General features: G+C 40.3%; 1 protein-coding gene across 3 annotated transcripts in view; it reads right to left on the bottom strand.

Moving 5' to 3' along the window:
- Positions 1-17,336, bottom strand: part of bdl (borderless) — a 297,068-nt gene that overhangs the window by 37,759 nt on the left and 241,973 nt on the right. For all 3 annotated transcript variants that reach the window (XM_068229205.1, XM_067153899.2, XM_068229204.1), the window contains exons 7-8: positions 16,860-17,122; positions 10,446-10,618 (exon numbers count right to left, since the gene is read on the bottom strand). In XM_068229205.1, coding sequence (XP_068085306.1) covers positions 10,446-10,618; positions 16,860-17,122 — 436 coding nt within the window. The remainder of the gene's footprint in view (positions 1-10,445; positions 10,619-16,859; positions 17,123-17,336) is intronic.

Raw genomic sequence — 17,336 nt, 5'->3', positions numbered from 1 at the left:
ACAAGTAACAAACTCGAGCACGTGGTGTCAAGTAGTTCGTGGATGGCCGGCTAAGAAGAAATCTACAACTGAATTCCCGGAAATAAACATTAGAAATAGGTTTTCTGCCCTAAATAATTTAATCCTGGAAGAAAGTGATCGCGCGCGTGAAACCAAATCATCGCGATCCGTTGCCGTGCCGAGTTTGAAATTTAGGCCTAGAATTCAGATTCAAGACCCAGTTAGGCCTAAATCAGCGAAGGTAGCTGTGTTTGGTGATAGCCAAGGAAGGGGAATTGCGGGAGTGATTAACGACGAGAATATAGCAGCAACCGGAGAAATATATCCAGGAGCTTCTATCAGCAGGGTTGTGGAAAACGTAGAAGCAGCAACTAGGAACTTCGGGAGCGGCGATGCAGTGCTTATCATCGGTGGGACGAACGACGTAGCTCGCGACGACGCCAAGAATGTAAGATCACAACTTAAACATACACTAGGGAAGCTGACCCACACTAACGTTTTTGTAGTGAATGTGCCCCACAGGCATGATTTGAGTAGAGATTCGTGTGTGAACATTGAAGTGGACAAGGTCAATACAGATATTGTTAAAATTTGTAAACATTTTCGGAATACTCAGGTTATTGAATGCAGCAGTTTTGAGAGATACTGTTATACAAAACATGGCCTCCATCTAAACAATTCAGGTAAACGAAAGATAGGAAATATTGTTCTAGATTTTATTAATCTTAAGATATGTACTGTAAAACAGGCAACTCCCTTGAGTTATAATACTGACCAGGAAAACTAGTAGAAAGAGCCAGCTATACTTCAAGCTGGCTCAGTCAACTAGAAAAAGAAACTCAGGATAGTAAGGAATTTCAAGTTACCCAATTGCAACAGTCAAGTTTTAGGGAGGAAGGGGGTCTGAGATTGCTCTTGGTAAACTGTCAAAGTGTAGTAAATAAACAATTAAAATTCGGTACATTGATGGAATCTTATGAGACTGATGTGGTGATAGGAGTGGAATCGTGGTTGAAAGAAGGGGTGGGTAATAGAGAAGTATTTCCAGAAGGGTACACAGTCTATCGTAGAGACCGAGGAGTTAAAAGGGAGGGGGGTGTTTATTCTGGTGAAGGAAACTTACTGTTCACATGAATGGTTTACCGATGAAAGGGATGAAATATTAGGGATAAAATTAGTTTGTGATAATATGAAGGAGGTGGGAATTATAGGAACATACAGGCCTGGAAGAGAGGAAAGAGACATGGAAATCTTTGAAAAAATAATAGATTATACTTGTAAAAACAATAATAATGATATGGTAATAATTGGGGGAGATCTAAATTTGCCTGAAGTTGAATGGAAAGGAGCTGCAAGTGAAGCCCATGAACAGAAACTGGCAAATGAGTTAATTTGGGAGGGAGGATTTACACAAGTAGTACAAGAACCGACTCGTCTCAATAACTTACTAGATGTATTCTTGGTTAAACCATGGGAAATTGTTGATAAAACTGAGGTAATTGAAGGAATAGGAGACCATAAGGCTGTAATAATGGATGTAGGACTCATACCAAAAAGGCTTAATAAGAGGGTTACACAAGACAAGAAATTGTACAGAAAAACTAAAGTTGATGAATTTGGGACTTACCTTAACTCACAATTCAGTTGTTGGATAAGTGAAGGGAGTAACGTGGATACACTTTGGGCTAAATTTAAAGGAATTATTTGGGAAGGAGAGAAGAGATTTGTACCTGTTAAGAAGGGTAAAATGACCTCAGACCCTGTTTATTATACAAGGGAAATAAGAAAATTAAAAAGAAAATGTAGAATAGTAAACAGGAAAATCAAAGAGGGTAGGGAGAGTAGAGAAACTAGAAAACAGCTAATGAGGGAACTGAATAGAGTGAAAAAGGAAGCAAAAGAGAATTATATGAATGGCATACTTCAAGAGGGTAATGACCACAAAGGGAAATGGAAAAAGCTGTATTCATATATCAGGAATCAAAAAGGAAAAGGAATCCAAATTCCTACAATGGTGGGAGAAGGGGGTTAACACTATTCAACAGATACTGAGAAAGCAAACCTATTTAGTAGGGAATTTAGAGATTCAGTAGATGATTGTCAAGAGTTGGAAACCGAAACAGAAGATAGAGAGGGAGAGAGACAGAGGGAAACAAGAAGCTTCTCTTTCACAAACGAAGATATTTTCAGAGAAATCCAACTGCTTCAGCAAGGAAAAGCAGCAGGGAGTGATCAAATTACTGGGGAGGTATTAAAGACAATGGGGTGGTACATAGTGCCTTATTTAAAATTTCTCTTTGACTATGTCATAAATAATAGTGTAATACCAAAGGAATGGAAGGAATCTATAATAATACCAATTTATAAAGGAAAGGGTGATAAAAGGAAACCAGAGAACTACAGACCAATCAGCCTGACCAGTATAGTTTGTAAAATTCTGGAGAGTTTAATATCGAAGTACATCAGAGGGATATGTGATGATAAAAATTGGTTCATGAGGAGCCAGTATGGATTTAGAAAGAAATTTTCTTGTGAGGCACAACTGGTGGGATTTCAGCAGGACATATCAGATCAGTTGGATTCAGGAAGCCAGTTAGATTGCATAGCCATAGATCTTTCCAAAGCCTTTGATAGAGTGGAACATAGAATATTATTAAAGAAATTGGAGGGAATAGGATTGGACGTAAGGGTTACACGTTGGATAAAAGCATTTCTAAATTCAAGGGTTCAGAAAGTCAAAGTAGGAAATAATGTATCTCAGGAAGAGAAAGTTTGGAAGGGAATCACACAGGGTAGTATAATCGGTCCGTTACTTTTCTTAATATACGCAAATGATTTAGGGAACAATATAACATCAAAAATAAGATTGTATGCAGATGACATAATTGTTTATAGAGAAATAAACAACATTGAGGATTGTTCAGAATTACAAAGGGACCTTGAAAGTATCCAACAATGGGTTGAAGAAAATAATATGAAGGTTAATGGAGGCAAATCAACTGTTACAACTTTTACAAACAGGAGCTTTAAAACTGAATTTGAATATACTTTGGATGAGGTAGTTATCCCAAAAGATGGCAAGTGCAAATACTTAGGTGTGAGATTTGAAAGTAATTTGCACTGGAAGGGTCATATTGATGACATCGTTGGTAAAGCATACAGATCATTACATGTCATAATGAGGCTACTTAAAGGATGCAACAAAGAATTAAAAGAAAAAAGTTACTTGAGTATGGTTCGTCCATTATTGGAATATGCAAACATTGTTTGGGATCCTCACCAAGAATACCTAATAAAAGAAATAGATAGTGTGCAGAGGAAAGCAGCAAGATTTGTAACAGGGGATTTCAGGAGAAAGAGTAGTGTATCAGAAATGTTAAAGGAACTTGGGTGGGAAACTTTAAGTAAGAGAAGGGAGAAAACTAGACTTACAGGATTATATAGAGCCTATACAGGAGAAGAAGCATGGGGAGATATCCGTGAGAGGCTTCAGTTGGAAAATAATTATATCGGCAGGACTGACCACAAATATAAAATTAGAAGGAATTTTAGCAGAAGCGATTGGGGTAAATTTTCATTCATTGGGAAGGGTGTGAAGGAGTGGAACAGTTTACCAGGGGTAGTGTTTGATCCTTTTCCAAAATCTGTACAGATATTCAAGAAGAGAATAAACAGCAACAGAGAAAATAAATGAAATGTTAGAGGGCATTCGACCAGTGCAGGTTATTGTATATAAAAAAAAGTGTGTGAATAAATTAATTCCATCCCCTGGTCTAAGGAGTTTGGACAGCCAAAGTAGGGGACTGCCTGTAGGGGTGAAGTACAGTGGGGACTTCGAGGGCCCTGGGACCACTACGGTAGCTGTGAAGGCCCTTCAGGAACTCTGAAAAGTGGTGGCAAAAGGGGCTCTGGTTAAGACGCAGCAGGTCGTTATGCTACTTAGGACCCAGAACGGGTAAAAAAAAAAAAGTAAATAAATAAATGCAATGTAAATATTAATGTTATACCAGTTGTATAGTATCATTTGAAGTAATTCCACATACTGTATATCAGTTGACTATATTTGTAAGTAGGACAGGATATATTATAAGTAGAATTTTGTAAACAATATAAATTTATTAAGGATGAGCTGTGTGTTTAATAGAAAACATTGTTAGCGTAAATTGTATAATATTGTATTATAGGAAAAATTTTCTTCTCTTGTTAATTTAATATTTAGTGCTTGACAATAATGTATTTTAGTGTACCATTTGCCACCGAGGTAGACACCTCATTTGCAAATAAAGAGATTTTGATTTGATTTGATTTTTGATGTCACTACTGAAGTATTAAGGAACTGTGTTATTGTGAAGTTGCCTAAACTGACTGGATTTATTTGCTTTGTGTTTGTTTACTTCAAGGAGTTTAAACTTTCCTCCATAGATGTCATTTCAAAAACTCTGGTGCAAGGTGGAAGAACTTATAATTTAAAGAAGTTTTGTGTTTCTAGGTTTTCATAACTGAATCCACTGTATATTCATTTATTTTGGGATTGGCAACACTCTTTTTCTTTCCGCCAGTTTTGAATCTGGCCAATTAAAATTTCTGTAATTATTTTTCAGCCTATCACAGGCTTCTTCTTGAGTTTTGGGTGTAACTTTTGTATTTACCAATAAAATTGAGAGGGTGTGTCCGGACTAGTCCAGAATCCTCTCGAACCTCCCATTCGGGTATATAATTTGAGACTTTTCTGGCTATCTTCTCTATTGATCGTCGTCTTTCTGAGTGTGTGTGTTAAGGCAGGAGGCAGGCTGAACATCAGCCAGGTAATGGCCACATATATTCTATCTTTCTATCTGTCTCCGCAAACGTATCTGAGGGGAAGGTCCGAATTTTCTGACTATGTAAACCGCTTGATGTAAACTTCCTCCTTTTCATGTAAAATTTCATAAATTCTTAAAACTGTAAATCGGGGATAGAGAGTGCGTTACCCTCTCGAGTTCCCCTTCAGCTTGGTTTGAGGTGACTACGGATTAGTACTGTTTTCTTTCCTGTAATATATTAAATTAACTTGCATTCGAGTCACCTCAGTAGTTTGGGACTAGCCCCTATATCATAGGGCCGAGAGCCCTGTTAGGGTTTTAATACTTCATTATCTAGGAATGCAAGTATATGCCTCCATTCATTCTGTGTTCGGGCCTGTAATCTAACCTGTTCTTTTTCCACGAAGGCCCAGCAGGTTGGGCACTAGATATCCCTGTGTAAAACTATTTCCCTTGTAAATCGTGCCTTGAGAGGCTAGAAATTGTAAGCTTTTGATGTAATGTTGCCTTGAGAAGGCTGTTTGAAAATGAGAGCATGTAAGCTCTTTTCTAATTTTTGTTATATTGAGGAGTGCCTCTGGAAGGCTGTAAATTTGTTGGAGCAAAGTGCTCTTGAATTTGGAGATTTAAGCCCTTGCCTAAATAATACCACTGTGAAATTGTATCCTAGGGGCTTGAAGCCCAGAATTGTTCAAGTTCTGAATCTTGAATTTTCCAATTCTTGAAATTGTCATTGTACCTGTAACCTCATTATATCACTGAGTGAAAAATTTGTTAAGTTTGAAATTCTGAAAGAAATACGACCTTTATTTAACGTGTTAATTCAATTTCTGATATCGTAGTTAGACCCATTCAACACCCGCACCTCCTTTCACCTCTTTCTGCTCCATGGATATTTCCGTAATAATTATATTAAAAACTCCCTTACTCAGTTGAGACATGCATTAGGCAATGGAGCCTGTCATTATAACAGACACTCCCCAACTTGATAGTGACCCACGGTAGCCAAGGGGGCATTTCATTAAAACAAAAGCTTCCCTATTTGATTGTGACCCTCAGTTGCCAGAGCCACCTACCATTATTATAAAAATACGCCTACTCAATTGTGATAGGCATTAGGCAATGGAGCCTGTCATTATAACAGGTACTCCCCAACTTGATAGTGACCCACAGTGGCCCAGGGGGCCTGTAATTATAACAAAAGCTCCGCTATTTGCTTGTGACCCAGTTGCCAGGGCCACCTAACATTATAATAAAAACTCTCCTACTCAATTGTGATCGCCATTAAGCAATGGAGCCTGTCATTATAACAGATACTCCCCAACTTGATAGTGACCCACAGTGGCCAAGGGCGCCAGTCATTATTACAAGAGCTCCCCTATTTTATTGTGACCCGCAGTTGGCAGAGCCACCTATCATTATAATATAAACTCCCCTATTCTATTGTGATCGGCAATAGGCAATGGAGCCTGTCATTATAACAGATACTCCCCAAGTTGATAGTGACCCACAGTGGCCAAGGGCGCCAGTCATTATTACAAGAGCTCCCCTATTTTATTGTGACCCGCAGTTGGCAGAGCCACCTATCATTATAATATAAACTCCCCTATTCTATTGTGATCGCCATTAAGCAATGGAGCCTGTCATTATAACAGATACTCCCCAAGTTGACAGTGACCCACAGTGGCCAAGGGCGCCAGTCATTATTACAAGAGCTCCCCTATTTTATTGTGACCCGCAGTTGGCAGAACCACCTATCATTATAATATAAACTCCCCTATTCTATTGTGATCGGCAATAGGCAATGGAGCCTGTCATTATAACAGATACTCCCCAAGTTGATAGTGACCCACAGTGGCCAAGGGCGCCAGTCATTATTACAAGAGCTCCCCTATTTTATTGTGACCCGCAGTTGGCAGAGCCACCTATCATTATAATATAAACTCTCCTATTCTATTGTGATCGGCAATAGGCAATGGAGCCTGTCATTATAACAGATACTCCCCAAGTTGATAGTGACCCACAGTGGCCAAGGGCGCCAGTCATTATTACAAGAGCTCCCCTATTTTATTGTGACCCTCAGTTGGCAGAGCCACCTATCATTATAATATAAACTCCCCTATTCTATTGTGATCGCCATTAAGCAATGGAGCCTGTCATTATAACAGATACTCCCCAAGTTGATAGTGACCCACAGTGGCCAAGGGCGCCAGTCATTATTACAAGAGCTCCCCTATTTTATTGTGACCCGCAGTTGGCAGAACCACCTATCATTATAATATAAACTCCCCTATTCTATTGTGATCGGCAATAGGCAATGGAGCCTGTCATTATAACAGATACTCCCCAACTTGATAGTGACCCACAGTGGCCAAGGGGGCCTGTCATTATAACAAAAGCTCCCCTATTTTATTGTGACCCTCAGTTGCCAGGGCCACCTATCATTATAATATAAACTTCCCGACTCAATTGTGATCGTTAATAGGAAATGGAGCCTGTCATTATAACCGATACTCCCCAACTTGATAGTGACCTACAGTGGCTAAGGGGGCCTGTCATTATAATAAAAGCTCCCCAATTTGACTGTGACCCGCAGTTGCCGGGGCCACCTACCATTATTATAAAAATACCCCTACTCAATTGTGATAGGCATTAGGCAATGGATCCTGTCATTATAACAGATACTCCTCAACTTGATAGTGACCCACAGTGGCCAAGGGATCCTGTCATTATAACAAAAGCCAACAGTGGCGAAGGAAGAATGCCATTGCAATGCGGTCTTCAGATGGCAAATGATGTATAGTGTACCAAGAAGCCATAGGCCCTGGCACATATGTTTTATAAAATATTTATTCATGAAGGAACGGCTAAGTTACGATGTACGAACAGCTGTACGAGAGAACGTTCTTGACTCCACTGCTCTGTGTCTGGAAGACAGCATGAGAGGGGGCAAGCTCGAGTGACGTCAGCACTACATATATCTCACCTCCCCATAGAAACGTCTAGAAATAATTCTTATACTTCTCAACGTTGGCCGATAAATATGAGACTAAGACCAACTTGTAGCTCACATTTTAAATGTACGACGATGCAAATTTGAGATTAATCCACCTAGTGGTTTAAAAGATATGACGAATTGAAGTTTGGAATGTACAACCACCCCTGTGTCGCCTGACTCAGAGAGCTCGACTAGACGTCATTATGCTCCGTCGCGCTTCGCGAGAGTTATGGATGTTATGTTTTAGAACTTTGAATTTGTGCCAAGTCGTGAAGTTTCAACCGCGTCGTGGCGTCTGCAATGTTGTAAATTTTTCTCAAATTGAGTTTTCGTTGTATAAGATTTACGAGTGTCTTAACTAAGTGAATTTACGATTGAGAGCATTCTACGGTACTGTGGACTTCGTTAATCTCTCATATTTTTGAACTTTGTCGTGATCATTGACAGCGACAGCATTGTGCGTGATAAACTGAACTTTCAATTTACGACAACATTAATTTTGGGACGCATTTGTCGTATACAATTACGATTGTGAACTGTTTGAAATACCATTCCACTCGAATATTCAATAGTTAATAGGACTAAACGTGACTGTTTTTCACGTAGTTTCTCGAAGTTTCGATTATTACCATAAGAAACGAACTGAATGTTAACAACATTTTATGGCAATATTAGGTCATACGAACTCGTGTCATGCAAACTCATTCATAAAAACATTAGTATTCAAGAGACTGTTATAGGAGTGATATTAATTGCATTTTCTCGAGTGTTTCACGGACACTGATAGTTATTCTACGATTGAATTTAAGACTTAATCAGTGATTATTACGAACAATGATAGTGTTCAATTCGTGTTTTATTAACTGTGAGTGAAAGGCTATGCTTTCCATTTTGAAAACGACCTCAGGCCATTACTGCATTAAATTGACTTATGGTTCAAACTGTAGCATAGACTGTGATATTCTGAGTCACGTATTCAACATCGTAGAACAAAAGTGCGAGTACAAACTGTGTATTAAGACTTATGTTAGTGTATGATACATCTCATTAATGATAATTAAGAGTCCTACAGCTCGTTATATTGTGCCTATTGAACTTTCCGTGGTTCAACATTTCTCTTCAAAAGAACATCGGAAATCTTGGCGAAGTGTCGTGATATTACACTACGTAGAACGTCATCTCCAGCGTGGGATTAATCGTGGTTTCTTCGTGGGATATTCGTGGTATCCAGCGAGGGATTAACCGTGGTTTCTTCAAGGGATGATAACGTGGTGTCTTCGTGGATTGGAAACTGTAATGCTACTGGTGCCGAGTTCGAGTTCGGGCTGCACGCTGCTGAAAGTTCCAGTCACCAAGCCACAGGACAGTACTTCATCAATCCTTATGAGCATATTACAGGTTATATAAGTGTATTTCATATATTTTTGAGTGAGTAATTACACTTAGACACTAACTGACTTTTTAATAAAGCACACAATCATTCACAGTGCTACATTCGTCAAAGGAAAAGTGCTTCGTGTGGATTCTAATCCTACTGTTTATAATAAGTATAGGAGGTTACTCAAGCAAACTTCAGGTCTTATTTTGAACGGTAGATTTCTCTTCAAAGTTTGTGTAAATTGAAGTCATTTCACTCAGATGAACTATAGGGCTTGCCATAAAAGAAGTGCATTATTTTACCGTCTTATATAATATTTTTAGTTAAACTGCAGGAGTTTACAGCAAGTGATTGAAAACATTTATTTGAACTATCAGATTGTTGAAGGAAGTGTGAGTTAATGTTATGTTTGACAATCTTAGAAAAGTTACCATTAATGCCTTCACGGCCCGTACTTGTAGACATGATATTGTATAGGCTTTTGAGCTTGTGCTTAATTTCGCATCACAAGCGATGCACTCAATTTCAATGCAATCTAGAATTTTGGTTAAATGAAGTTCTATGTACCAAGTGTTATTTTGAATTTGAGTCTATATAAGAGATCCTAGATCAACTGTACGGTGTTTGAGATCTCAGAAAATTGGTATTCATTTTGGACATTATTAACATCAAGTTGATGTCTCAGAATATAACAGCGCGTATATTTCATTTTTGCATTCTGAAAAGATCGATTGAAAATTTAATTTTGATAAATCAACGGCGGGAATATCAATAATGTTAGTTACCACCTGTTACTCGCCCTGTACCTGCTCCAATAAGTAACCTGAGATCATAACCATTTCCCGGTACAATAGTGAGTCACAATTCGTGCTAAGAACCGTGCAATTCAATAAAATGTGTCCACTATTTGAACTGGATACAAGCAACAAGAACGACATCGGGGACAAAGAAAAATCTATAAAAATATAAGAAAAGCAAAGAAAGTTGAATTATTCGCAATGAAGAACTGAAATTAAATGTTGAAGCAGAGTGGAAAATGGCAGCTATTTGAGTCTAACAATCAATGTGGAGGAAGTGAGAAAGCAAATATGGAATCGAAGGGCAACAGAAGCGGATATTCTTGACTCTTGTTCAACGATTGTCTGAGGAGGAGACAATTATTACTGTACGGGTAGCGAACCATGGTCATGGTCAACTGCAAACACTTCTTCTTGTTATTCCTTTATTTGGAATTTTCATAATGTAATATAATTAGATTACGGCTTACCCTTAGTTTGGACAAGGATGGACTTGCTGATCATGCCATCGCCATGCTGGTCCTGACTAAGAACCATTAGTTCGTAGGTGCGACCAGGGTTTAACCCGGTAATTGTGGCTTCTGTGATGCCACTGTTGACAAGACGCAGCGATTGCCACTCTGAAGAGCCCTGTAGTCGGTACCTGTGGAGGGAGAACAGACATGCTATTCCCGTTCCCTGGTTTAAACAAGGACAAAGTAGTTGATTGCCACTCTGAAGAGTCCTGTAGTCGGTACCTGTGGAGGGAGAACAGACATGCTATTCCCGTTCTCTGGTTTAAACAAGGACAAAGTAGTTGATTGCCACTCTGAACAGCCCTGTAGTCGGTACCTGTGGAAGGAGAACAGACATGCTATTCCCGTTCCCTGGCTTACACAAAAACCGTGTCGTTGATTGCCACTCTGAAGAGCCCTGTAGTCGGTACCTGTGGAAGGAGAACAGACATGCTATTCCCGTTCTCTGGCTTTCACAAAAACCGTGTCGTTGATTGCCACCTTGAAGAGTCCTGTAGTCGGTACCTGTGGAAGGAGAACAGACATGCTATTCCCGTTCCCTGGCTTACACAAAAACCGTGTCGTTGATTGCCACACTGAAGAGCCCTGTAGTCGGTACCTGTGGAAGGAGAACAGACATGCTATTCCCGTTCTCTGGCTTACACAAAAACCGTGTCGTTGATTGCCACCTTGAAGAGTCCTGTAGTCGGTACCTGTGGAAGGAGAACAGACATGCTATTCCCGTTCCCTGGCTTACACAAAAACCGTGTCGTTGATTGCCACCTTGAAGAGTCCTGTAGTCGGTACCTGTGGAAGGAGAACAGACATGCTATTCCCGTTCCCTGGCTTACACAAAAACCGTGTCGTTGATTGCCACCTTGAAGAGTCCTGTAGTCGGTACCTGTGGAAGGAGAACAGACATGCTATTCCCGTTCCCTGGCTTACACAAAAACCGTGTCGTTGATTGCCACCTTGAAGAGTCCTGTAGTCGGTACCTGTGGAAGGAGAACAGACATGCTATTCCCGTTCCCTGGCTTACACAAAAACCGTGTCGTTGATTGCCACCTTGAAGAGTCCTGTAGTCGGTACCTGTGGAAGGAGAACAGACATGCTATTTCCGTTCCCTGGCTTACACAAAAACCGTGTCGTTGATTGCCACCTTGAAGAGTCCTGTAGTCGGTACCTGTGGAAGGAGAACAGACATGCTATTCCCGTTCCCTGGTTTAAACAAAAACCGTGTCGTTGATTGCCACCTTGAAGAGTCCTGTAGTCGGTACCTGTGGAAGGAGAACAGACATGCTATTCCCGTTCCCTGGTTTAAACAAAAACCGTGTCGTTGATTGCCACCTTGAAGAGTCCTGTAGTCGGTACCTGTGGAAGGAGAACAGACATGCTATTCCCGTTCCCTGGCTTACACAAAAACCGTGTCGTTGATTGCCACCTTGAAGAGTCCTGTAGTCGGTAACTGTGGAAGGAGAACAGACATGCTATTCCCGTTCCCTGGCTTACACAAAAACCGTGTCGTTGATTGCCACCTTGAAGAGTCCTGTAGTCGGTACCTGTGGAAGGAGAACAGACATGCTATTCCCGTTCCCTGGTTTAAACAAAAACCGTGTCGTTGATTGCCACTCTGAAGAGCCCTGTAGTCGGTACCTGTGGAAGGAGAACAGACATGCTATTCCCGTTCTCTGGCTTACACAAAAACCGTTTCGTTGATTGCCACCTTGAAGAGCCCTGTAGTCGGTACCTGTGGAAGGAGAACAGACATGCTATTCCCGTTCCCTGGCTTACACAAAAACCGTTTCGTTGATTGGCACTCTGAAGATGATATTCAGCTCTCTAATAGAGAATATTTCTTTGTAGATCAGGTTGAACGGTGGTGCTAACACTTCGTATTCACCATTCATACTTTGATTCTCGACTTAAGCCCCAGTTCTTCTGGGTTTTATCATAGTTGGCAACTTAAAGCTTGAGGAATCTCTGTGAGACTCCACGATACTCTGTTTTTAACATCGCTTAGCATTTCAGTGGCACTCTAATGTTTTAGGTTCCACTTGCATTTACATGGAGTTGCCGTTCTGAGGAAGACTAGTTCCAGTACGTCACATTACGTGATCGACTTCAATTGTACGTGTATATTCTTTGTACATCATCTGTTAATATACGCACATATATAGGAAATCATATGAGTTTCAACTCTTAACAACCAACTTACCTAACGCCTATAAATTACCATCTTATATCCCTTTCGGTTTTAGTACTGTTGTTAGCCATCAGGTGATGGCTATGAGACTATGGAGTGGGTATGTGGGAAACTGGGAGTGAAATTTCTACATCCAAATGGGTGGGTAGGAGATAGGGATCTGCGCTCATATGGCCTTCATTTAAACCGCAGTGGTACGTATAAGTTAGGAAATTTGTTTGGAAGGGTAATAGGGAGGTACATTCAGGGAAACGGGATGGCCTAGGGAGCGGTGATAAGGGAACAGGGAACTGGAAATCAAGTAGGGATGACATAAAATTGTTAGTGTTGAACTGTACAAGTATTGTAAGGAAAGGAATAGAATTAAGTAATTTAATAGATATATATTCACCAGATATTGTAATAGGAGTTGAATCATGGCTGAGAAATGATATAATGGATGCAGAAATTTTCTCACGGCACTGGAGTGTGTATCGTAGAGATAGGATAGGAAAGGTGGGAGGCGGAGTGTTCATTCTGGTGAAAGAAGAATTTGTAAGCTACGAAAAAGTTAAAGATGAGACACATGAAATTCTAGGTGTAAGGCTCATTTCTAAAGATAATAGGCAACTTGATATATCTGGAGTGTACAGATCGGGAAAGGGTAGCACTGACGCGGATTCAGAATTATTTGATAGGATAGTCAGCTATGTGAGAAACGACATGGAAAGAAATGTGATTGTAGCGGGAGATCTGAATTTGCCAGATGTCAATTGGGAAGGAAATGCGAACGACAGAAAGCATGACCAACAAATGGCAAATAAGTTAATATGGGAAGGACAGCTGATTCAGAAAGTGATGGAACCAACCAGAGGGAAAAATATCCTGGATGTCGTGCTGATAAAACCAGATGAGCTCTATAGGGAAACTGAAGTGATCATGAAGCTTTTTTTGTGGTAGTTAAAAATAAATGTGATAGAAAGGAAGGTCTTAAAAGTAGGACTGTTAGGCAGTACCACATGGCTGATAAAGCAGGCATGACGCAGTTTCTAAAAAGTAGCTATGATCGGTGGAAAACGGTAAATAAAAATGTAAACAGACTCTGGGATGGGTTTAAAGAAATTGTTGAGGAATGCGAAAACAGGTTTGTACCATTAAGGGTGGTAAGGAATCGTAAAGACCCACCTTATTATAATAGAGAAATAAAGAGACTAAGAAGGAGGTGCAGACTGGAAAGAAATAGAGTTAGAAATGGCTGTGGAAGTAAGGAGAAATTGAAGGAACTTACTAGAAAATTGAATCTAGCAAAGAAGGCAGCTAAGGATAACATGATGGCAAGCATAATTGGCAGTCATACACATTTTAGTGAAAAATGGAAGGGTACGTATAGGTATTTTAAGGCAGAAACAGGTTCCAAGATGGACATTCCAGGAATAATTAATGAACACGGGGAGTGTGTATGTGAGGATCTTCAAAAGGCAGAAGTATTCAGTCAGCAGTATGTAAAGATTGTTGGTTACAAGGATAATGTCGAGATAGAGGAAGAGACTAAGGCCAAAGAAGTAATAAAATTTACATATGATAACAATGACATTTACAATAAGATACAAAAGTTGAAAACTAGAAAAGCGGCCGGAATTGATCAGATTTCTGGGGATATACTAAAGACAATGGGTTGGGATATAGTACCATATCTGAAGTACTTATTTGATTATTGTTTGACCGAAGGAGCTATACCAGATGAATGGAGAGTTGCTATGGTAGCTCCTGTGTATAAAGGAAAGGGTGATTGACATAAAGCTGAAAATTACAGGCCAGTAAGTTTGACATGCATTGTATGTAAGCTTTGGGAAGGCATTCTTTCTGATTATATTAGACATGTTTGTGAAATTAATAACTGGTTCGATAGAAGGCAATTCGGTTTTAGGAAAGGTTATTCCACTGAAGCTCAACTTGTAGGATTCCAGCAAGATATAGCAGATATCTTGGATTCTGGAGGTCAAATGGACTGTATCGCGATTGACATGTCTAAAGCATTTGATAGGGTGGATCATGGGAGACTACTGGCAAAAATGAGTGCAATTGGACTAGACAAAAGAGTGACTGAATGGGTTGCTATATTTCTAGAAAATAGATCTCAGAGAATTAGAGTAGGTGAAGCTTTATCTGACCCTGTAATAATTAAGAGGGGAATTCCTCAAGGCAGTATTATCGGACCTTTATGTTTTCTTATATATATAAATGATATGAGTAAATGAGTGGAATCGGAGGTAAGGCTTTTTGCGGATGATGTTATTCTCTATAGAGTGATAAATAAGTTACAAGATTGTGAGCAACTGCAACGTGACCTCGAAAATGTTGTGAGATGGACAGCAGGCAATGGTATGTTGATAAACGGGGTTAAAAGTCAGGTTGTGAGTTTTACAAGTAGGAAAAGTCCTCTCAGTTTTAATTACTGCGTTGATGGGGTGAAAGTTCCTTTTGGGGATCATTGTAAGTATCTAGGTGGTAATATAAGGAAAGATCTTCATTGGGGTAATCACATAAATGGGATTGTAAATAAAGGGTACAGATCTCTGCACATGGTTATGAGGGTGTTTAGGGGTTGTAGTAAGGATGTAAAGGAGAGGGCATATAAGTTTCTGGTAAGACCCCAACTAGAGTATGGTTCCAGTGTATGGGACCCTCACCATGATTACCTGATTGAAGAACTGGAAAAAATCCAAAGAAAAGCAGCTCGATTTGTTCTGGGCGATTTCCGACAAAAGAGTAGCGTTACAAAAATGTTGCAATGTTTGGGTTGGGAAGAATTGAGAGAAAGAAGAAGAGCTGCTCGACTAAGTGGTATGTTCCGGGCTGTCAGCTGAGAGATGGCGTGGAATGACATTAGTAGACGAATAAGTTTGAATGGCGTTTATAAAAGTAGGAAAGATCACAATATGAAGATAAAGTTGGAATTCAAGAGGACAAACTGGGGCAAATATTCATTTATAGGAAGGGGAGTTAGGGATTGGAATAACTTACCAAGAGAGATGTTCAATAAATTTCCAATTTCTTTGAAATCATTTAGGAAAAGGCTAGGAAAACAACAAATAGGGAATCTGCCACCTGGGCGACTGCCCTAAATACAGATCAGTATTGATTGATTGATTGATTGATTGATTGATTGATTGATTGATTGATTGATTGATTGATTGATTGATTGATTGATTGATTCCACTCACCGCTCGGCGTCTCACCTGTTGGCCGGGGTACGACAGTGGTTAGCGTGATTAGCTACCACCCTCAGAGGCCCGGGTTCGATTCCCGGCTCTGCCGCGAAATTTTAAAAGTGGTACGAGGGCTGGAACGTTGTTCACTCAGCCTCGGGTGGTCAACTGAATAGATGTGTGTTCGATTCCCACCTCAGCCATTCTAGAAGTGGTTTTCCGAGGTTTCCCAGTTCTCCTCCAGGCAAATGCCGGGATGGTACCTACCTTAAGGCCACGGCCGCTTCCTTCCCTCTTCCTTGTCTATCCCTTCCAATATTAACATCCCCCGCAAGGCCCCAGTTCAACATAGCAGGTGAGGCCACCTGGGCGAAGTACTCTCGATCCAGGGTGTGAAACTCCAGGACACTGCCCTTGAGGCGGTAGAGGTGGGATCCCTCGCTGAGTAACCTGGAGGGCAAACAGATAAAGATGAAGAAGAAGAAATGTTCTTAATGCTGTTGATGGAAAGCACATCATGCAGCACGAAGTACAAACATATAGTTGCGCAGTGCCAACAGTCACCTCAGACAAGCGTCGCCAAAGTTCAAATGTAGGCAGATATTTCCTTGAAATTTAAATTTAATATGAGTTAATCGTGGGAAGAATCACACAGGACTACTCTGTAAGTGAAAAACAACGTTAAATGAGACTTATTTCACTTTTACAACTTTTTAATGAGAAAAATGTTGTCGCTTTGAATTGCGGGTAATGCAGAATTCATAAAGACAGTCCATTCATGAGGGGCGCCAAAAATGGACATAACAAGAGCTAATTCGAAGTGCTGAAGATGAAAATGTGTTATTTCTTAAGGCGTTCTTAGAATTTGTCGTGTTATGATGTCACCGTTTTTCAAGAAAAATAATGATTACAAGTCTTATGGACCATTCCCATTGAAATCTGTGAAAGATGTTTCAAACAATGAAGATCTATTAAGGAATGTGAAGAGGAGATACTGACAACACACTGTAGTCGAGTGGTGGTCGCTCGAAGACTGGAACCCAACTCAGGGTAACAGTGGAGGTGTCACTGGTGGCAGTCACGTTGTAGGGGGCTCTGGGCGCAACGTTCTCGATCATGAGCTCGGTGTCTGAAGTGATGGTGGCTGCCTCGTTGCTCGCTACACACTGATACAGTCCGCGGTCAGACTCCTTGAGATTGTCGATGGTCAGGTTACCGTTGTGCATCGTCATTCTCTCAACGGGCAGCGGAGAACCATCTTTCTGTAAAACAGTATACGAGCTCAATATAGCATACCACATAGACTAGTAGGAGAGTGTAGTACCAGGACGAATAGAAGTAGATAGTGTGACGATACGTTCCTACACTACGCGGCGCTGCTGATCAGCTGTCTCTGAACATGTGATTTTAAATGAGATCTGATGTGACTAAATTCCGAACTTATCGTTTAAATAAATTATTTAAAACCGTGTGTTT

Source organism: Anabrus simplex, chromosome 9 (genome assembly GCF_040414725.1).
Source record: "Anabrus simplex isolate iqAnaSimp1 chromosome 9, ASM4041472v1, whole genome shotgun sequence".
NCBI lineage: Eukaryota > Metazoa > Arthropoda > Insecta > Orthoptera > Tettigoniidae > Anabrus > Anabrus simplex.
The sequence above is the reverse complement of the archived record's forward strand: the minus strand, read 5'-3'. Positions and strand labels throughout refer to the sequence as shown.